This window comes from Terrapene carolina, unplaced genomic scaffold (assembly GCF_002925995.2).
Source record: "Terrapene carolina triunguis isolate 2854851 unplaced genomic scaffold, T_m_triunguis-2.0 Scaffold33911, whole genome shotgun sequence".
Lineage (NCBI taxonomy): Eukaryota > Metazoa > Chordata > Testudines > Emydidae > Terrapene > Terrapene triunguis.
The window spans coordinates 10,203,167-10,225,744 of NW_020698262.1; the positions used below are offsets into that span (position 1 = coordinate 10,203,167).

General features: G+C 46.6%; 1 protein-coding gene across 1 annotated transcript; it reads right to left on the reverse strand.

Moving 5' to 3' along the window:
• Positions 1–1,504: 1,504 nt before the first annotated feature.
• LOC113409619 (interferon regulatory factor 8-like) lies at positions 1,505–16,864 on the reverse strand. The gene is made up of 8 exons (XM_029914248.1): positions 16,691–16,864; positions 12,622–12,805; positions 10,710–10,798; positions 10,012–10,123; positions 9,180–9,230; positions 6,909–7,295; positions 5,040–5,155; positions 1,505–2,756 (listed from the first exon to the last, which is right to left on the reverse strand). Exons 1-8 carry the CDS (start codon positions 16,862–16,864, stop codon positions 2,580–2,582), a joined length of 1,290 nt encoding a protein of 429 aa, XP_029770108.1. The 3' UTR covers positions 1,505–2,579.
• Between the last annotated feature and the right edge of the window lie 5,714 nt (positions 16,865–22,578).

The window sequence follows — 22,578 nt, forward strand, 5'->3', positions numbered from 1 at the left end:
GGCCGGCTCCAGGGGTTTGGCCGCCCCAAGCAGCCCAAAAAAAAAAAAAAAAAAAAGCCACGATCGCGATCTGTGGCGGCAATTCGGCGGGAGGTCCTTCGCTCCTAGGCGGAGTGAGGGACCGTCCGCCGAATAGCTGGACGTGCCGCCCCTCTCCGGAGCGACTGCCCCAAGCACCTGCTTGACAAGCTGGTGCCTGGAGCCAGCCCTGATCCTAGGCAGTATTTGGGAGGCCTTTTGAAACTAAGTCCTGAGGAGAAAGCCTCCTTGTCTACTTATTACCTGCTCCTGAAAACTGCAGATCAAATCCCCCTGAACTGTACAACGGATGGACTACATTTGTCATGTGTGCTGGCTCTAAAGGGAGGCTGTTCTGAACCTGTGATCGGAGAAGAGACCCCTTTGTCGGGTTAATCATCCTGCCAGAGCTCATGCTGGAGTGGGTTTTGATCTCTGGTAGGCTTATTAGCATGCCTGTAGGTTCTTTTATTGTTTTTAATGTTTTCTCTGTATTGCTGTCACTTTAAGAATAAAACATGCTTGCTTAGAAAGAGCTGTGTGGTAACTTACCACGGTTGGCAATTACTCGGTTATTAGCCTCTGAAGAGAAGGCAAAAAATCTGCTTAAGCAGCCTGGCCTTCGCTGGGGATCTCACACGATAGTCAGGAAACTGTGCATCCTGGAACTACTCTGGTCAGAAGGGGAATAGACACGTCTCCACCTAAGAGAGGCAATGGCAGGGGAGCCAGAAGCCTGAGCTGAGTGCCCTTATTGGACCATAAAGGGAGAATACAGATAAAGTTGCCCTCAACTGTGACAGGCCTCAGGTCCCATCCCCGGAATCGACACTAACTATTCTACCCCTGCAGAAAGCCACAGTTCTTCGCAAATACTTGCACACTGGTTTTGCTCCGTGTTTGTACAGCGCCTAGCGCAGTAGCATCCTGGGCCATGGCTAGGGCTCTTAGGCATGACAGCAGCACAAATAAGAGAGAATAATAATTGACTTTTGCACATTAATAAAAATGTGTGTGTACAAATCAATGGCAAAACTCAGAGGCTGACTTTAAATTGTTTGGTCCTTAAACTAGAATCCCTGCCAATAAGTATAGGCTTAGTGACTAAGGAACTGCAAGCGGAAACTGATTTCTCCTCTCACACGCTGGGGCTGAGAGGAGAAAGTGGGGCCAAAATCAATTCTGTGGGAGCTGCAAGGGCCCAGCTCACAGGGTCAGTTCCTTAGAACGGTGGGCTTTAGAGCATCAACTTGGCAGGCCAGGATAGTAAATCCCTCCCCATGATTAACCCCAAAAGAATGCAAGTCAGCACACTGCCCCTTGGAAGGGAAACTGGCTCCTAGTGACACCCCATTGGTGCCAGTCATTAGGACATTAAAGAAGAATGGATATAAAAAGATACAAAATAGAGCACTTTATTTGCAAGATACAAATTACAAAACCATTTAAAAAGAGGCATAAAATAAATACTTAGCCTAGCAGAGAGAGAGAGAGAGACACGCAGTACTGGCTTTGGGCTTTCAGTTGTAAGGCACACGACCCCGTTTCTTAAAAATTCCCATTCCCTAGTTGCGCATGCATAGAAAGCATGATGATGGGTGTTAGTCAGGACATGCACACACATACTGTAGCAGGCACACAACTTGCACACACATTGGAGGTTGGGCACATGCATTTTTGAGACTAAAGCCAACTAAACATGAACATTTTACTACAAACTTATTTTGCATTTACATATATAAAAACTCGTATCTCTTTGGCTAAGACAATTAAAATGATCATTTCCTACATTCAATATTTACAAATAATTTTGGGATTTATTTCCAAATTGCAAAATACTTCAATATACAAAAAAACCCTCAGCCATAAAGGCAATCAAGAAGTTACTTCAGGAGCGGGTCCTTTGGAAGTAAAAGGATATTTACTCTAAAAAAGTTTCCATTGTCTTTAACCATCAGTGGTACTGCAAACTCGGTTTGGAAGTCAGTGGGACGACCTGATCCCTAGTGACATTCCAGTATGTCTGAGCATTTAAAAATCTTTCACAAGCTTCAGTTCTTCCCAAATTGAGGTTTTTGGAAAAGAGGATGAAACTGCAGCGGCAGATCCTCAGCTGCTGTAGGTCATCATAGCTTCATTGACTACAACTGAGCTCAGGATCTGCTCCTAAGTTTTCTGACTGCCAGATGGGTCACAGACACTAAGAAGAGCTGTTCTGTGACAGCTTCAATATACTATAGTAGCATTACTGATCTTTCTAGTCACTCTCCCACAACACTCAAGAAACTTTCCTCATCCACTTGCTGTTGGCACTAGATGAAGACAAAGAATGGTACAAAAGCCATCCATATGAATAAAATGTAGGCAGAATTCACCGTTCTGGTCTAGTTCCTTTGCTCACAAATGAAAATTTTAATTGCTGAGTTTGTTTTAAAACAACAACAAAGAACAGCCATGGGCATCTAGATTCTAAATCAGAATGTTTTCCACGGGGGAATTCAAACAGTGCTGGGACCAACCAGGGCTAAATTAACCCCGCCATTATTTATTTTAAAAAGCACTCAGACAGTGATCTGTTGATTTTCTCTAAACACAGGTCTTTGGTGTGTCCCGCAGATATCTTGGAAGATCCTGAATATTTGGTCATGCTGGGTCTCATCAGCTACCGGAAGCATCGGGCCGCTGCTGTAGACCTTTCCTGCCTCTTCCACCAACTGTCTAACCCACAGCTGCTCAACCTACGGTAGAAGGAAAGACCACCAAGATGTTTAAATAAGATGAGAACACTTACGACATACATCTTCCTCCAACTCACCATAACCACCATCACCCAGACTTCACTGAACACTCTAGTGGGGGTACACAAGCTACTGTCAATACAGTACATCAGATACCACAAGGAAGAGAACGGTCTAAAAGGGAAAACCTCCTTCAAGAGAGAAATTGGGAAAAGAGGGGAAGGATGGTCTTGTGCTTAAGGCAACTGGTCTCGGATTCAGTTCCTATGGGGCTTTGGGCAAGTCACTAACTCTTATTTGTCCCTCTTTTGTCTAGTTAAATTGTACATTCTTCAGGACAGGGAACGTCTTTCTATATACACAGTGCCTTGCACAATAGAGCTCTAATCTCAATTGGAAGGGGTTGCGGAGATCCATTTGAAAATGTGAGAGGGTGCAGATTTCCACACCCTACCTAGCCCTCTGCTTTCCTTCCCCTCACCAGCAGCCTGACAATGTGCCCCCATCCTTTCCAATTTTGAGTGAGTGGTGCATGGGATCACAGCACCACTCGGGTTTGGCCTGGCAGTCCCTCCCTCATGACAGATGGATGACTGGGCCAAATTTGAGTGAGTGGTGTTGCGAACTGGCACATAGGGTCAGAACACCGCTCAGGTTTGGCCCAGCCAAAAACTGGTCGGGCCGTGACCCAGGTTGGCCCTGCCTGCTCTGTGGCTTATGTTGACTGGAGATTTTAGGCGGTGCTGTAATATACATAAATAACATGGTGAATATATTAGGATGTCATCAACAAAAGAAAGCAAAGATGTCTAACTTAAAGACTCGGTGGTCCTGAATTTTTTTTATCGTCTTTGAACAAAGCCATTCTGGGTGTAATAAACTCATTTTCCTATTGGTTTCTAATTTACCACCAGAGTTTTTCCCATTCACTTCTTCCATATCCTTTGTACTGTAAGATTTTACATGCAAACTATCCATTACTCTCAAGTTCATTCACCCCTTACGCTTGCTTCTCTGCATGAAGTCCTAATCCTGCTGGTAACAGCACAACCAGTTGCAGTGATTTATTGGACAGTTGCCAGAAGGCAGGAGTGGGAGGCCAGAAAAAGGTCACCACCAGGCTGAGGAGCACAGTATATAGTTAAAGTATTTAGCAAATGACTATGCAAAGCACAGGGGGGGGGAAAACAGAGAGGGGAAGGGGGGAAAATACATTTCTTCCTAATTTAGGACCAGATTTTTAAACCGACAGTCTGTGTGCAGTTTTGTGCTTAATTTGCTCATTTAATCAATGTGATGACATGGGCCATTTGGGGATTTGTGTGTGCAAATTAAGAAAATTAACTGGCAGCCTGGATGCCTAACTGATGTTTTGTGCAAGCAAATACCTGTTTTACACATGCAATTGATGCACATATGTAAACAAGTTAGGCAGGGCTAGATTAACTCTCCTGTGGGCCCAGGGCTATTGAATACAGGGGCCCCACAGAATCTAAGTCTTTTTCCAATTTAAAACAAAATGATCACAATTATGGCATCGAGGCTATTAATGCTATACTAAACTTGCCTTTTAATTAATGAAGTTGTTCTGTGGTTACATTTCAGTCTTAAAAGATGTAGAATATAGTTAAGTTAATTCAAAATAGCCTACCTCTTACCTTAGAACAGCTGTTATATTAGTTTCCTTCTGGGAGGGAGTTTGGGTGCAGGAGGGGAGTGCGAGCTCTGGGAGGGAGTTTGGTGCAGGAGGGGATTCTGACCTGGGGCAGGGGGTTGGGGTGCAGAAGGGGATGCAAGGTGTAGGCTCTGGCCCCATGCTGCTCCTGGAAGCAGCCAGCTGCAAGCACATCTCTGCGTGCCCCTCGGGGGAGAGGGACAGCGTGTCTCCGTGCACTGCCCACGCCCACAAGTGCCACACACTACGAAGACGATGCTGCAGCAGGGACAGCGTGTGGAGCTGCCTCCACCCCTGCCAGGGGCACGCAGAGACCAGCCGGCCGCTTCCAGGAGTGGTGTGGGGCCATGGCATGCAGGCACCCTGCCTGAGCCCTGCTGCACTGGGGCCCCCCTTAGCCCGGGGCTGCAGCCCCTAAAGCCCCTACGTTAATCCGTCCCTGAAGTTAGGCACGCAAATTGCATGCAGCCCTGTGCTTCTGAGTTTGGAAACATCTGGCTCTGAATGTTGAGAGACAGAAACCAGGTAGTCTTGGGGATGCATTTCTGAGTTGTAGGAGAACAAAGGGGCAGCTCAAGCAATGGCTGTTTCTCATGAATGTGCCTTACCTGTACCAGGATTAATTTACAGCGTAAAGGGACTGTGTCTGGAAACTCTTCGCCAAAGCACAGCAGGACTTTGCTCTCCGGGAAACGGCCTTGGCTGCTGTAGAACTGTTGCAGCTCTAAGAGGAGAAAAACAGATGGTTGGAAGGGATGGAAACCAACTAACTTCAGTGAGACATTAGCACACGCAGCTGCAGCAGGTGGCTTATTCACCTGCAGGGAGAATTGCGTACACACACCTTGGCAGCAAGTGTTGTATACAAACCCACACAAACACCTGCTGGCAGCACTGCATGCACACTCAGCAAAAGGTATTTAGCTTTTATGGAGAGAGAAAATTAGAGGGGGGGGGTTAAAAATCCCAATGCAGGAAATCCTCGTTAAAGAGCTGTATAAGTGACACTGTGCTGAGATGCAGACTAAGATAATCTCTTATTCAATAGCAGGGGCGCCTGGCCAGTCCCGTGCGCCGGCTGTACTGCTTCTGTAGTCATTTAGACTAAGAAGAGTCAAGCTCCTGGGTGCAGAGCCCTCTGCCTCTCTGAGTCTGGCAACGAGCACATCCCATCCCTCTACAGCGACCCCCTCAGGAGACTGATGGAGCTGCAACTTCTCCCCTCTCTGGGGAGAAGATTGATTTGATGTAGAGCAGAGGTCCTCAACCTTTTTCTTTCTGAGCCCCCCCCCCCCCCCCCCCCCCCCATGCTATAAAAACTCCACAGCCCAATTGTGCCACAAGTGTTTTTCTGTATATAAAAGCCCAGGCTGGCCTTAAGGGGTAACAAGCAGGGCAACTGCCCAGGACCCCACACCCCTGGGTGCCCTGTAAAGCTAAGTTGCTCAGGCTTTGGCTTCATGTCCACACGCCGGGCCTCTGGCTCAGCTTGGGCTTTCTATCCTGGGCCCCATGGAGCCTAATGCCAGCCCTGCCTGGCGAACCCCGTTTGTGGCCCCCAGGGGGCCCTAGACCCCTGGTTGAGAACTGCTGATCTAGTGCTTTCAGGGGAGGACTAAAAAAGGAAGAATGACTAAAAGTCCTATCTTCCCACCTCAGGGAAGTCCATAGACATTCCTTGTACCCTGAGGAGAAAGAATTGGGCCCTGCATTAATACGTATTAACACAGATTCAGTATCACATACAGTGCCTTTAGGAATGTTATTTTGTGCTTTAGATTTTTTTTTTTTTTGTAACCTATCAATTGTGCCCTCGCTTGATGTAAAACACTGCAGTGGGGTTTTTATACAATATCTCCAAACACCACTGCTCACAAGAGATAAGCCACAGCGTCTGGTGGAAGGGATACTGCTGTGTTTATTTTTATAAGTGTTGGCAAGGACATATAGACTACGTGAGCACTTTGGGGCTGAGGTCTATACATTCTGGGCCAGATCCTGAGCTGGCATAAATCAGCATAGGTTCTTTGACTTCAGGCATAGAAAGGATGGTCGAGTGGTTAGGCCACTACTACGGGACTTAAGAAACCTGGGTGGAATTCCCTGCTCTGCCACGGATTTCTTGTGTGACCTTGGGCGAGTCACTTAGTGTCTCTGTGGCTCCATTCCCCGCCGCCCCACCTTACGTGGGTGCGATAAGGATTGCTAAAGATATGCTAAAGATTGCCAAGAACTCAAGACACATGGTCTCCTGTTCCCATCGTAAGCGCCTTAAAAACAACAGCCCTTCACTGGAGCCGATTTACACCAGCTGAGGATCTGACCCCTATCAGTACAGGAAGATGTAGACCCCATCCTACAGCACCATGGCTCTATCCGTGTGTCAGTGCGCAGAGGACAATAGCGGGGAGGGGGGGGCAGAAAAATCAGCTGTAATGAAGAGGGTGGATCCAGAGAGGTGGGAATGTTTCACCAACCTCGGACAAACTGGTTGGTGTCGAATATTTTGACCACCTCATCCCGGTCCAGCTTGTTGGGCCGGTCCCTGTACAGCACGTTGTTTCCACTCCAGAAGACTCTCCCCTGGCACAGCCTCTTGATGAAGATACCCTGCTTGTTGCTGTGCAGTAGCACCCCTCGTTCCAGGTGCCCGAAGAGCTTCTTGGTGACGTGCTTCTGGCGGTCATTCAGGATGGCGTCGGCGGAAGGGAACTGCACGTGCTCCAGGCTCTCCGGGCCGTAGAGCTTGTCACAGTGGGCGGGGGCGTGGCTCAGGGAAATTCGGCAGCCTTCGTGGTAAGAGGTAGTAGTGTGGCCAACCAGCTTCCCTCCGTAATAGAAACTGATCACCATCTGCGAGTACGCTGCAGGGAGACACACCCGCACACAGCCCATTAGAGGACGCAGGTAACCCCCGCCGCTGCTTCACCCAGGGCTGCAGGAATAACCATCCCATTGCACACGACAGCAAAGCTCCACTTAAGCGCTGATGCCCTTGAAATGCTCTGTGCCTAGCTCGACAGCAGGGAACGCAAAGTGTCAGCATCACAGCTCTCGGGGGCCAGAATCAGTAGGCTATTCAGTGGCTGCTCCTATAACCCCGGCACGCATGAGCAGACCTCACTCAGCAAGCATTGTCTTTAATGGGACTACTCCTGTGAGGAAGAACTCCAGTCGTTTCCTCCCTGACCCTCTCAGACTTCCCACTGGGGACACTGATTTTCAGCACAGTTTTTCTGAATTCAGCATGCTCTGTAGCAAGCAACCTTTTACCTTCCCAATCCTCCAGAGTCCCACATGTCTATCTGCAGCTGATAAGCCTGACCTATCTAGTTTTACCAGTTACCCCTTGGTTAGATTTCGGTAGAACATGCCAGCAGAACAGTGTGCAAACGTGATTACACATGTCAGCGTGGTGGGCACCGATTGCACGCACCAGGATCCTTCTACCTTTTCACTGGGAACTGGAGGAGCAGGTGGCTGCATACTTCGCACAGTAGCTGCCCCGGAGCAGATTCTAACACCCTTCCTCACCTTGAATATTTCCTCACTCCATGAGCAGCCCCACTGAAGCCAACAGCGTGACTCAGGTAAGTGCTCAGCCACGGGGGTAACGGGTTTATAAACTGCCCCTTGGAAACTCCCCACCCACTCCAGATTTCATTATCCAGGGAACAATCATCCTGGAACAGCCTTCATCCAAGTGGACTGCGCTGCTCCTGCCTTTAGTGAAGCAAATGTAAAGGAGTCGGAGACCAGGACAGCCATTTTATGCTGCCATGAAGGTGTGCAGGGGGGCATCCCCTGTGGGCCTGGGATCCTTCCTCCAACGAACTCTTTGCCCTTAAGGTGTCTCAGACTTTGTCCCTTGTTAGCTAACTATATTGCCCTATGTGTTTGCATCTGCCACCTCTGCTGAAACTTGCCCTTTCGTTCGCGCTACTGTCTGTCATCTAAAGAACCTGCTAGGTCTCCAAACCAATGCCTGTACCGATGCAGAGCAGATTTGCCGTGGGTAAGCAACCTGCCTAGTGGATTTGCAACCAAGAGCCCAGTCCTCAGCTGTGCCAAGCCCAGTTCTCGCTGTGGCTGGTAGGGAGAGCAAAGGAGGCTTAATGTCACCCTTACACTCCTCTTCCCCAATGCTGGTGGCACCCAGGGGCTGGTTTGGTCCTCAGCACGAGTCAGACTAGCCTCAAGGTGGCACCTATGAGCTGCTGTGCTGGCCAGATCACTGAAGCAGGGAGCGCTCTGGCCACAGTCCCTCCAGCTTTTGGCATATCTTCAACACCTGGGGAGGGCTGGAAGGACTGGCACAGAGCCGGGGCTATGGTAGCTTCATGCCACTTGGGGATTTCCCTACGCCCAGGGAATCCCCAGCTGGCTCTTTAAGCCAACTTTACGTGTTGTTGGAGCAGTGCAAAGGCATCATCTTATTGGGCAGGATCTGGCCTCCTCCCTGGCGCATGCATCTCTGCTACCACTTAGAAGTTTTAATTCCTTTGCCTGGGTGCTGAGAATGGAACAGCGGCTTATGAAGTCAGATCGTTTCTGAGCAATTAAGCCCTAAGCTGCCATTTTCGGTGGCTCTGCCATTTTTAATGATTATTTTCTCTGAGTGTGCATGAACAGGGCCACAATGGCAGCAAAGCCAGGCCCCGCCTGGGAGTGCCACATGAGAGGCAGCTTACACCACACCGACTGAGGGCAGAGTACGTAACTGAGCAAGGAAGTGGGATTTCCAGTACCTGAATGCAGCGGTTCATAGCTGGAGTACCCATTCATCAGGGGCATAGATGCTGCGGGAGAAGAAATAAAGTTATATTTGTGTGCCAAGTTTTGACACAAGCACCGGGATCTCTGGTAAAATCCAACGACCCGGCCACCCGCTCATTTTGCCCCAGTGCGGTTTCCTCTCCACCCCTAAATTCTTCCTCTCCATATCGTCCTGATCCCTCCACGATTTCATGAGAGAAGAAAACCCTGCAAGGAGCCTTGCCCACATCAGGGGTTCCACTTCCCCAGCCAGGGGAGCAGCGACAGAACGGGGATTCCCAACATGGGATCCAGAACAGAGCTGCCATGTACGGGGAATTCACTTGACAATGTACCACTTAGAGCCAACCTGTCGCTTTAACCCCATTGGTCCTGCAGCTGTCGTCCTTACCATTCCCAGTGGAATCAATGGGAGCTTTGCCAGAGCACGGACTACAATCTCACTGCCAATGTGATCACGAAATGAACCTTATACTTTAGATCTGGGGCTTCTGACTGTCTGCAGAGTCAGACGTAACCCCCTGAGCAACTACCAAGCATCGACGGTCATGACACAGGCCATTGCAAAGATTGCTTTTCCTGTACTTACAGTAAGATTTAAATTCGAGGTATGATGGTATTTTAGGCATTCTTAATAAACTTGTTCCTCAAACATAAAAATCCTCCACAAGCACCAAATATAGAGGCAGCTATTCAGAGATCACCAAAATTAGTCTTTGCTATCCTGGTTGTGTCCTCGAGGGATTACTCAGTCAAACTAGACACTCTGTTCTATAAGTCCTGGATATGTTGTTAGTGTCTTACCAGGGCTAGGTTGCTGCATCCACCAGTCTGGTATTGGAGGGTTTCTACAATTCTCCTGAGGTGGGGAAGGGCTTCTCTTTATTATACCAAGGTATTCGTCTACAGCGGGGGACTGAGGAAGACAGAAAAGCCATTAGATCATCCAGGCAACAAAACCGAGGTTAAGCAGTTTTGCAGTTTCAGGCAATCAATATCGTATGGAAAAGAAGTCGTTATCTAAATTGCTCACCGGCCCCTGAACAGGAATAGTAAAAACAAACCTACTAGGGCAGCAGGGATACTGTGACATAGGTGAACTCTTCGGCTTTGTGACTGGTTAGAAGGAGTGGGCCTTGGATTTCATGGGCACGCTGAGAGCAGAATTTACCCCAACAATTTTGCATCACAATGAAGGGAGACAAGAGCTGCAAAAGTCTGACCCTCTAGTGAAACTCTTATTGAACTGTATGCAAACGTGAGATGCATTGATATGACGAGCAACTGCCACAGGTCTGCGCATGGTGTTACATGAATGAATGTAACTAACGTGTTTGTAAAACATGCAGATTTGTTCTTCTTGCATCAGTGATATCAAAATCTAGTTCCCCGGGCCGTATGGTCCTATCATTAGAAAAATGCAATAAACAATTTCATGGAGAAACTTTACCATCTAGCCCTTCCAACCAAAGAGAGATTGCTTTGCTATAGCAGTTAGTTACCTCTTTTATTAGGTCATCTATTGCAGAAGGACTGCAGTCCATGTCAGTGGCTTCATTCAAGCTGCCTCCATTAGCAATACCCGCTTTGCCTGGAAAGAAATACAACAATTCAATGCTCAACGCATCATACCACATGCAGTGATCTAACAAGGAACCAGACCGTAAAGCATGCAAGAGAAGGCCATGGGATGGGGTGACTTGCTTTGGGGAAACGTTTACCATTGTAAAATAAAAAAACCTAGAATCCTTCATGGGATCTTACCCCTCACTGCCATGTATGGGGAATTCACTGGACAATGTACCAGTTTAGAGCCAACCTGTCGCTTTACAACTGTGCAACCCCATTGGCCCTGCAGCTGTAGTCCTTTCCATTCCCAGTGAAATCAATGGTAGTTTTGCCAGAGCAAGGACTGCAGGATTGAGCCCAGCGGATTGCATGGGTGTGAATAAGATTAAATCCAGAAAACAGCCACAGTTCTGCTGCGGCTGGGAACAATTTAACCTTCATTGGAGACTTTTTTCCCCTGCCAAAGCACAGCTCTACATTGTTGAGGGGGAAATGTAATGCGATTTGCATAATGCTTATACCAAGTGTACAGAAATATAAAGCCTTCTGCGTGAATGAAGTTGACAGAGACCAAAATGCTAAAGGTAGACTTCCTGACAACCAGATTTTGCATGCTTTAAAAAAAAAAAAAAAAGGCACAAACAAAACCACAAATAAAAATAAACTTTGCACAGCTAACACCAGACCGGACATCACAGCAACAAATGTTCTCTGCTGAACCCTGGTTACTATAATCGCTGCTTTTACTGTTGGGCAATGCGAGGGAGTTATTCTATTTCCTCAGCATCTGTACAGATTAAAGCAGATGTACCTTTAGGTTAGAGGGGGGCATCAGGACGGAATGTAAGGCCAAAACCACAACTAAAACCTTCACCAGGACAGACTTCGGGGCTGATTCTGATCTCGCCCACACGTACCCTGAAAGAACTCCATTGACTTAATGGAGTCACTCTAGGTTTATGCTGGTGTAAGTGAGAACAGGATCAGACCTTCTGAGTCAGACTGCCATAGAGTATTGTCAGCTAATGTCACAGACAGCACGCTCTGTTTGGTTTTTTACTCGGCGGGAATAGCCTCTCCTACTCAAACAGCTGTGGGATGAGGCCGTGGGGAGGAGGGTGGAGTTTTCCCCAGATCCTTCCAGCGGGGGTGGAGGAGTGTTTGCTCTTCTCCCCCCAGGAAGAAAGAAAAATAGTCTTGATGGCATGGACTTCCAGTGGCTCTCCACATGAGGGTCCTGTGCATCTGCAGTGGCCTTGGGGCCCTTGTCCCTCTCCCCAGCACACTGCCTCCTGCCAGGCCCTTCCTTGCTAAGAGGCAACCCCAGAATCCTCCCTGAAAAGGTTCCACCGTCCATGTGGCTACAGTAAAGTGAAGGCAGTTTAAAACTACATTAACTTTCCCCAGGTGGCTTTGAAGAAGAACGAATGCATGACCCCCTGGCCTCTCCTCCCCCAATCCCTTGATTTCCCATATCTGCCCTCTGCCTGCCCCTCCCCAGCCATGGATCCCTGCCCACAGCTCTAGGGAAGAGTGGGACAGAGCCATGGAGGTGGCTGACTCCCCCCACACACACACACACCACCCACCCATCTCATGACCACGGCAGCTCTCCGGGCACTGATCTACGGGGTACAGCCTGACCCAGTGGAATCACTTGGAGGTGGGATGTGGCCCAGGAAATGCAGCTGAATGCACGTCAAAGCTGGCGTAAGTCCACTTCTGTTTTTCCCTTTGCTTTAATAAGCAGACACAATCTCTCTTCTCCTATAAATCCCTCAGACGTTCAATGCTCAGGAGGTAAGTGGCTATGGAACAAGTCACTTAGTTTATCAGGACACTTACATTTCTGCTCTTCCTCTGGGACGATCCTGTACACTTTGTACGGCTCCGAGATGTCCAGCTGGGACCTGTCCGTCACCTCCTCGAAGTCCGGGCTCTTGTTCAGAGCACAGCGTAGCCTCGTTTTCCAAGTGGCTGGCTCGGCTTTGTCACCTTCTTTAAATTTCCCTTTGAAAACTGCCCAAGCCTAAAACAAAAGAGAAAAGTGCCACAGAACTGAAGAACCAGCTTTACAATTAGAGCTCTGTTTTACGGAGTTTATTAATTTCATTTTTCAGGGTTTACTTTTAGCAATTTTTGAACTTTTATGCAGATGGCAAAAAAATCAGGTGATTTGGGGCTCTCTCTGTGTATGCAGCAATGAGTAATCTCTTGGTAATATTCCCGAGTGGTGCTTTAATGTAGTACCATTTCAAACAGCACCACATTAAAGCGCACTAGGGAGTCTTTAGTGAGCACCAGCAGGGTCTACACAGACCAATTAATGCACAGCACGTTAGAGCACTTTAGAAACCACAGCCCCATAGTCCGTATTGCAGCTCTGTGTAGACAAACCCTTAGATCCAAGTAACCATTTCTGGTGTTTATTGGCTAAACGCCAATTTCATTGTCTTTTGATTGGTTAAAGGCTAAAATCAGAAGCCCAGTTTATAACTTCAGGGCCAAATCTCACATTTGTTCCTCAAGGCCATTTCCTGATGTCGTCACTCAGGGAAACTCCTAGTGACTTCCACCGCAGATCTAACCACCATGCCGAGGTACTTGCCTGGCCACTGTCACTGCAGTGTCTGAGCTCCTCACAATCGTCACTGGATTTATCTTCAGTTACAACACTGCTATTCGGCAGAGAAGGGCTGTTATCCCATTCTCACCGATGGGAAACTGAGGGGCAGAGATACACTTCTTGGATAACCTTGAGCAAGTACATCAGAGGTGGGAACTGAAGCCTCATTGTGACGGGCTGGATCACAGAAACCCCCTTGGGAGCTGCCACCCGATGTGCCAAGACTACCCCTGCTTCTGTTTTCCCTGCCAGCTCAGGACTCCAGCACCCCGTCTTGCTGAATTAGACACTCCAGTCCACTTCAACACAGACCCAGGGTCTGAATCACTTGTCCCAAAACTGCAAGTTTACCCAAAAACAGCTCACAGGAGTGTGCTTGTCTTTAGCACTCAGATGCCCAACTCCCAATGGGGTCTAAACCCAGATAAATCCGTTTTACCCTGCATAAAGCTTATGCAGGGCAAACTCATAAATTGTTCACCCTCTATAACACTGATAGAGAGATATGCACAGTTGTTTGCTCCCCCAGGTATTAATACATACTCTGAGTAAATTACTAAATAAAAAGTGATTTTATTAAATACAGACAGTAGGATTTAAGTGGTTCAAAGTAGTAACAGACAGAACAAAGTAAGTCACAAGCAAAATAAAATAAAATGCACAAATCTATGCCTAATCAAACTAAATACAGATAAGTTCCTCACCAGTTCCACAATGCTCCCTTTTACAGGCTAATCTCCCTTTAGCCTGGGTCCAGCAATCTCTCCCAACCCCTGTAGTTACTGTCTTTTGTTTCAGTTTCCTTCAAGCATCCTGGGGGGGTGGAGAGGCTCCTTCTTTAGCCAGCTGAAGACCAAATGGAGGGGTCTCCCCCAGGGTTAAATAGACTCTCTCTTGTGGGAGGAGACCCCCCTCCTCCCTCCTATGCAAAGTCCAGCTCCAAGATGGAGTTCTGGCGTCACCTGGGCAAGTCACATGTCCCTGCATGACTCAGTCTTTACAGGCTGAAGCCATTGTCCACATGGTATCTTGCATGTCTCCAGGAAGACTTCTTATGTGGATTGGAGCATTCCAAGATGCATTGTTCCCCAAGTGTTTCCTGATCAGGTACTTAACCTGGCGAATTCCTTCCTAAAGAAGCTGACCAAATGCCTCCCAAAGCTTACTTAGAAATCAAGCAAGCATACAGACCATATTCTTAACCTCAAGTAGAAAATGATATATATATGTACAAATAGGATGAATAGATATAGTAGACTATAACCTTTACGGAGATATGTTACCTGGCACAGGCAGCACCAAACATATTCCAGTTATGTCATACATACATTTATAAGCACCCCCTCCCCATAAAGCCTTATGGGGTACACTGTCACACTCATCTCCTAGGTCAGGGCCCTAACTACCGTACTGTACTATCCTTCACGCTGACTCACAAAGTGCCTGATTCTCCGGGGCACTGCAGCTTCTGTCGTCATCATTTAAACCCACATAAAATGCTTCCCACTCAGTTCTCCATTCATCCCAGGAGTAGTGTTTTACAGTCACTTTGTCCAGGTGGAAATGACCACTCAAGGCACAGGGGAATCTGGCCCACAATATCAGTGTAAGCTCTGACTCGCCAGTGCAAAGAGGAAGCTGCAATATGTTTCGAACAAGTTTTTAAAAAACACAACAAAAAACCTCTTGCCCCAAAATCTGACAACAAGCCGAGAGGGGAGACTATTGCATGCAAATAGCCTGTACAGGGCCACCATTTCCCTGACACGAAATTCTTTTCTTTCCAGAATTTTCCACAAATTGTGACTTACACGATCTGTCACAGTCCAAAATTAGCCTTGTAATTACCCTCTTCATGATGGGAAGGTGAGTGAGAGATGAGGGGAGAGTCTTAAGCTTTGCACTCTCTTCTTTTCGTTGGTGTGTCCCAGCTCTAAACTAGTCTAAACAATCGTCTGTGTGCTCAATACTCTTGCCCATGGAAGGTCTGATTTCCAAAAACTACATTTGCAATTAACACAACTCTGCTCAGCTCAGGTATCATAGCAATAAATATTTAAATTACTTTTGCATACAGATGCACAATGGTGCATTCATTCTTGGAAATCACGTCCACGATATTAAGTGCTTTTAAAAAGCTATCACTCAAGGCTGGCATGATTTTCATTGCAGGGGAGGCAGTGTTGCCCAGTTGATATACTGTAGCACAGAAGTGGGACTCAGGAGACCTGGTTTCTATTCTCTGCTTGGCCACTGGCTGCTGGGTGACCTTAGACAAGTCATTTCCCTGCTCTGTGCCTCAGTTTCCCCATCTGTGCAATGGGGATAATGATACTGACCTCCTTTGTAAAGCACTTTGAGATCTCCTGATGGAAAGATCTATATAAGAGCTCGGTATTTTTATTATTATTACAGGCTAGTGAAAATTCATATTTATGGACATTTGAAAAAGCTTATCAACATGGTGTCTCGCAATATAATGTCCACATATTGATTTGGAAAACAGTATTAAATTAGCAGGCGTGATCCCTTTGGAGCAGCTTTGGTGTGTAAAAATAGTTCTTTAGGCCCTGATCCTGCAGAGACTTGACTGAAATCAATGGGACATTTTGCAGCAAATAAAGCTGTGCACATGAATAAGCATTTGCAGGATAGGGGCTGAGTTTTGTTTATAAATAAATGTCTACAGCAACTATTCATAATAAAAACCAGAAAAAGACCAGTTAGTACCACCAGTCTACTCCATATTCAAAATCTTAGCTGAAAAGTTGGAGACGCTAACTCACTGGGTCAAATTCTGCACCTTACACCTGTGCAGCCTCAATGCAGTCAACAGGGCTCCGGCGGTATGTCTGAGCCAGATTTAGCCTACTAAATTTCATCTCTATACAGAGGCAGTTCTTTGCAAACACCAATTTTCCATGAAAAAAATGTTAGAGCAGCCCTATCAACAACAGCTGTGGGGGCTCAGCACCTTTAGGAAGAGGTAGGCGATGTATTATAAATGCCCAAATTACTTTAAATTAAAGGAGGATTGCAGCTCTAGGCAATTCTCACTGGGAAAAAAAAATCATGTCAGGATGGAAATCTGTTATACTGCCAAAAATAGGAGCAGGCTGAGCGCTGCCTGCAAAGTCAGTGGGAGACAAGGGCACTCGGCAACTCTCCAGAGGCAATTGGCAGCCTAGAGAATCAGAGCTAGGGCAGTGCTGCTCAGGCAGGAAGGGGATGTGTCCAATATGTTTGCAATGAAGGAGAAAGTCACGGTGCATGAGCAGTCTCTCCTACCTTGAATATAGAAGCATCCACCTCCTGGTTGTAATCCTGTTTCCCAGCATGTTTCCACGGGATGCGGAACATGCTTTTTTCTTCATTTTCCCAGATCAGTCCTGGGTACATCCCACTATCAATCTGTTCAATCAGCCACTGCCTGAGCCGTCTCCCACCATTCCTGTCACACATCCTGAAAGTGAAATTCACAGGATCCGTTAAATGCCTCCCGCCAGTCACACACAGAAATCAAGTGTCACACTTCAAGGAGTTCTTCTGTACAGTACGCAGACATCAGGAGTCAGCAGCAATTGGAGGGGGGTTAGACTATGCACCATTGGCCAGGGCTGTCTTCATTTTCTATGTCTTGTACATGGTCAGCACTTAACAGACAATATACAGAGATATCAAAATGTCCTAATTATTGTGTACAGATAACCAACGCCAAAACTATTAAATGCCTCCAATACTCTGTGACAGACAGCCCATTATAAATTACTATTAATAGCAATAATTTGCACTTATATAGTAACTGCCATTCAAGGATCTCAACGCTCACTATTATTATCCCCATTTTACAAATAAAGAAACCGAGGCACAGAGAGGGGATAAGTGATTTGCCCCAGGCCACAATGGGGGTGGGTGTCAGTCAGGACTAGAACCAAGAACTCCCCAGCTCTCACCACTAGACCATGCTGCCCACTATTCACACTGTGGATTGAAACTTGATTTCAAGGCTCTTTGGGGCAAAGACTATCTTTTTGTTCTGGGTTTGTACAGCACCGAGCACAATGGGGTCCTTGACCAGGGCAGAGCTTCTAAGTGCTACCATAATACACCTAATAAATAAGGAAAAGAGCACAATTTAGATGTAAAGAACCAAATTCTGCTTTCAGTTACACTTGTGTAAATGCACAGTAACTCCACTGATTTCAGTGGAGAGAGAATGTTTAAGAGCCAAGAGCAGAACCTGGCCTAAAGTTGCTTGAAGTGCAGTCTGCAGGGCCCATATGCATCTGTTTGTAAATTGGGGAGGGGAGGATCCAAAGAAATGAATAAACAGACATTTCATAGAATGAACATTTCTAGGCAGAGCCTCTGTGAATCAGACGTGTCCAATACGTTCATAGAACTGTCCCTCTTGGAAAATTGCAGGCGGTACAGGAAGCTTAGAGCTTTCCTCCCCAACTCCTCTGTCCCCGCTCACAAACGCTTCCTCACATAATATGCACGTTGCAGCAGATCTTGACAAATGCTGCTTTATATTGTACAAAATCATCTTCTCTGTAATTCAGGTGCCAGTCACAAGAACAACAGCTGGAAATCCCCCCCGATAGCTGGAAAGATGCTCAGCCCTTAACTAAACATTTGTCTTGCCAACATTTCAGTGCTATAGACTATTTCCCCATGTTATTTTTGATGTGAAAAATTCCTCACACTGTGCTGGATGCCTGCCTAATAGCAGGCTAATAAAAATGATGAAAGCTATCCAATTAACAGATTGAAACTCTCAGGAGCACTATTGAAAACAAGCCTTATTTGAATCAGTCTAGCCAGAGTAACAAGAAACAAAAAACACACTGTATTAGTTGGTTCCCTTGGATTATTACAATTTCTTCTCTCGGACTTTTACACTGAGGGCAAGAACCTGAGCTGATGTAAGCTGATGCAATTCCACTGACTTAAATGGAGCCATGTCTACTTTCACCAGCGGAAGATCTTATCAATTACATGATGTATTCATTGCATACAGAACTAGGGACTATGGGGCCTAACACTGCTGTACCACTGAAGCGCCAGAGATGTTAGTGGAATTATTCCTGCACTTCACTGGTGTGAGAGGAGAATGAAATCCATTGAGTTTGCACTGAAGTCTATTTACTAAGTGGATATGCTCTAATGGTTAGCATTTCTTGGCTTACTATATCCCTATCCTTGCTCCGCACATAGACTCCATTACCTCTCGCTGGTACCTGGGCTGAGCAAGGAACGCAGGACTGAGCCATTAATTAGTACATATACTAATGAACTAAAGTAAAATGCAGTTAGCATTTCAGAGAACCATCTAATTATAGTGCATTCAGCATCACTATAGTTAGAACCTGAGAATTTCCCCTAATCACTGGGCCTCTCGTTATAGCTCAGCAGTTTTAATATACATCATGCTGAAAGAGACAGCGTTCTCTGCCTCAGTGTAATTTTATTCCATTTTGGCTGTAAGTCAGTTTGGCTGTTTTAGGGCCCAATCCTTAGTCAGACAATAAACCCCATTGATTTCAATGAGATAACTCATGTGAGCAAGTCATCCAGGATCAGTGTCTTTGTTGCATGAGAATAGGTATGTAAATTATTTGAATTTCCAAAGCTGTTTTTGCACACCACAAAATGGGGGGGGAAGTATTCTTTTAAACAATTAAGCAAGCAGGTCATTGGCATGCTGGTAACAGGCACAATTTGAAAAGCACCTGTATGCACATACTCAACTAAGTTTAACAAGAATTGTGTTCCATAGTGGCCCACAACTGAAGTCAATGGGGATTGTGTGGGTCTATCCCAGGGAAAATCTGTCCACACATTATGCATGGAAAACCTACATTCCAAACATGGATTTCAACTGGGTTTTGTGGACCAAGCTCAAGAGGTTCCTCTGAGTGATCGATTATTCCATTGGCCAAATCCTCACACTCAGGACACCATGCAAAAATTCAGGTAATAGATTCAGAGCCATGACAATATCAATGGAAGAGTGGTCCTAATTCTACAACTGCATGCTAAGGACCTGCACACCTAAGGAACCACAATATTCCAACCAGTGTTAGAAAGGAAGTTCAAAGGACCTAAGACTGCAGAAGGATGGGTTAGGGAATGGATCACCCAAACCCATGTTTGCACTGGCTGGCTGGTTCTTTTTGATGATATCACTTTGTGCAACATCTCCCAGTGGTGGGAGGCCCCAGGGACTTCATTGCTGCAAATAAATATGTAAAGCAAATAATCCCAAGCCCTAGCCTAACTTCCCCCACCCACCCTGCTTCCTGATTTCAACCACTCATTTCTTCCAGTTGTTGAAAGGTGTTTTTATCCTGTCTGACACCAATTAGCATCCCATTTTCTTCTTCAAAGGGAGCTGCAGATCATGATTTAGAGATTCCCAGGATGCTACTACCAGCATTTTCCTCCCTGGCCTCCACACCAGAGATGGGAGCAGCCTAAATAGCAGCACAAGGGCTCAAACAACTGATCAGTTTTCAGTGTTTCTTCCTCTTTTAGAAATGGCATTTTTTCACCCCTCTCCCATTTCCATTTCTGCAGCAGGTCCTAAACAGGAAATCCACGGCAAAGTCCAAGACCACCTAAATTATGATTTGTTGGCTCATTCCTCTGAAAAAGGATCCACAGTAACATTAAAGACAAACCATATAAACAGTCAAAAAGATCGTATGTACACACTTCTCGTCTGTCTCTGAATTAGTCAGTGATATTTAGGCAAATTCTTCTATTTGAGAATAAACTGTTAATGCTTCAAATTGTCTTTTGCAACTTTTTAACAGGGACCAATGGCACTAACTTGACAAGATGCATTTTGGGGCCATTGCTGAACTCAGGCCAAATGACTTTGGGCCTAATTAAACTAATGTTAACTGTCCAACTTAACCGACACCATCAGGGAAATACACAGTTAAAGGTAACAACTCTTCTCTAATTCATCCGATTGTTCATAAATACTGTCCTTCATGTTAGTCCAGAATCCCGGACACATTGGCCTGGCTTCCACACCATGCAAAGCATGCAAACCCTGAATGACTGATATTTTGGGTTTACATGATGCAACAGTTAGATGGAGTTTAACAGAACTAGGCTGGTGGCATGTCAAGCCACATGCTGATTGGTGATCCCTTACAAAATGTAGGGACAATGGAGCTAGTTAAAGACTGAGCGCACACATGACATAGGAATGACTTTGCATTTTGTATATTTAGCCCAAACCTTTAATATTACTCTGTCTTTATTACCCCAGAGCCAAAAAGTGGCCACCATACCTATTGCTTAAATAAGAGGAGATCAGCTCCATTCAGTAATATGGTTTGGGGGCAAAAGATAACAACAAAGCTCCATCACACTGCTTGCTCACTATTCATTCTGTCCAGAGTTCTGTCTCATTAGAGGGTGTGCTGAATAGACCCCATAACCTGTGTCTAGCCTAAATGTTCCTATTCCTATTTTGTGCTCAGGTGGGATTCGTAATAGGACAATTAGAACAAGACTTTATTGGACTGTTTAGGGAACAGGAGACAATAAGATAGGGTTCAAAAGAACATAAGCCTGGCCATACTGGTTCAGAACAACGGTCCACCTAGCCCAGTATCCTGTCTTCCGACAGTGGCCAGTGCCAGATGCTCCAGAGGGAATAAAGAGAACAGGGCAATTATCAAGTGATCCAACCCCCGTCATCCAATGCCAGCTTCTGGCAGTCAAAGGTTTAGGGACACCCAGAGCATGGGCTTGTGTCCCTGACCACCTTGACCCATAGCGAGTGACAGAGCCCGTCACTAGGCAGTCACAGGACATTGCACATCCCTTCAAAGCAGTTTCAAAGTACCACTTACCCTCACAGCTTGTGTGTATTGTGCCCAATGCACTGTTGTTTTTTAAGCAGAGACCTAAGGTGGGAGTTTGGAATTTTGGAAGAGGGAGAAAACTTTCTAAGCTCCCAGCTTCTCCATTGTTTCATGAAACTGCTCAAGAGGTAATACTGCTGGCATTAATGCAGGACGGTGGGGGGGGGTCATTTTTGTTGGGGTCTTGTTTTAAGTTAATAGAGAGGTTTACATATGTTGCTTTTCCTCCAGCCTGTACTTTAGTTCGCTGGCTATGGGCAAAACCTTTTACCTTGCCTTTGCAAACTAGCAAAGGCTCTCCCAGACACCAGTCTGAATGTGTTTCACCCGGGTGTAGTCCAGATTACATTATTTAAATATAAAAGAACATATATGGAAAATATCTGCAATTATCCCTCTCCATAGCATCACTGAGGAATCATTGATTTATTTCTTGTCAACACAGCAGGCGATTGTTTTTAATCAGTTAGAGTCCTGGGACACGCGCTGCACTCCACATTCTTAAGGGTCATTTCTGATTCCTGCCTGGAGCGAACTCCATGCTTTCATTTAAAGTTAGGTCAAAAGGCAGGAGCATAAGGCAGGGGGGAGCCCAGCGCTGGCCAGCGTGAGGCAGAAACGTGCCACCTCCAAAGTTCAAATCTCACCTGCAAAAAGGAAGCTGAGGTTGCAAAGAAATAAAAAGCTCCTCGAATCAATGCCAAAGCGGGCCACGTTACATTTGCAAATGCAAACGTTAGTTAATGGTTTTAAAAAGAAGAGGCCAGGCTTAGCAAAGCCCTTGGGCTAACGACGCACCACCTGGGCTCTGCCCGGCCCAACTACCCTGCCAGCTGCAGAATGCTCTGCTCGGAGGAGGAAGGGGTGAGATGCAAATACCTGACAGTGGTCTGCAGAATCGGCTTGCGCCCCGGTCGCTGCTCACCCAGATGTGCGCAGCTGGCTCGCTCTGCGCACAGCGCTCGCAGGCCAGAGAGGGTAAGCGAAAGTAGGCACTCCCCCGCCCCTTCCTCGCATTTATTAAAAAGCAGGGGGAGGGTCTGCGATATCCCGCCTCCGCCAGGGCTTGCAGCCAATGGGCAGCGGCGGAAAGCCTCCGGCTAGCCAATGGGAATAGGACAGAATTGAGCGCTTTCTTCTAAGTCCTTTCTTTTCCGAGAAATCAGACTGCGCGGGGGCGCAAAGGGGGTCTCGACGTTGGAGCCTCCTCTCCCAGGTCAACGTTCCATCCCCCCGGGAGCTCGCCCGGGTCAACGTTCCATCCCCCGGGAGCTCGCCCGGGTCAAC

What these genes read in the sequence shown, in the direction of transcription:
- LOC113409619 (XM_029914248.1), bottom strand. Translation starts at nt 16,864, where the DNA reads ATGTGTGACAGGAATGGTGGGAGACGGCTCAGGCAGTGGCTGATTGAA. An exon ending in CCCAGAGGAAGAGCAGAAAT is followed by an intron (nt 10,799 to 12,621) that starts GTAAGTGTCCTG and finishes ATTTCTTTCCAG; the next exon opens with GCAAAGCGGGTATTGCTAAT. An exon ending in GATGCAGCAACCTAGCCCTG is followed by an intron (nt 9,231 to 10,011) that starts GTAAGACACTAA and finishes CTTCTCCCGCAG; the next exon opens with CATCTATGCCCCTGATGAAT.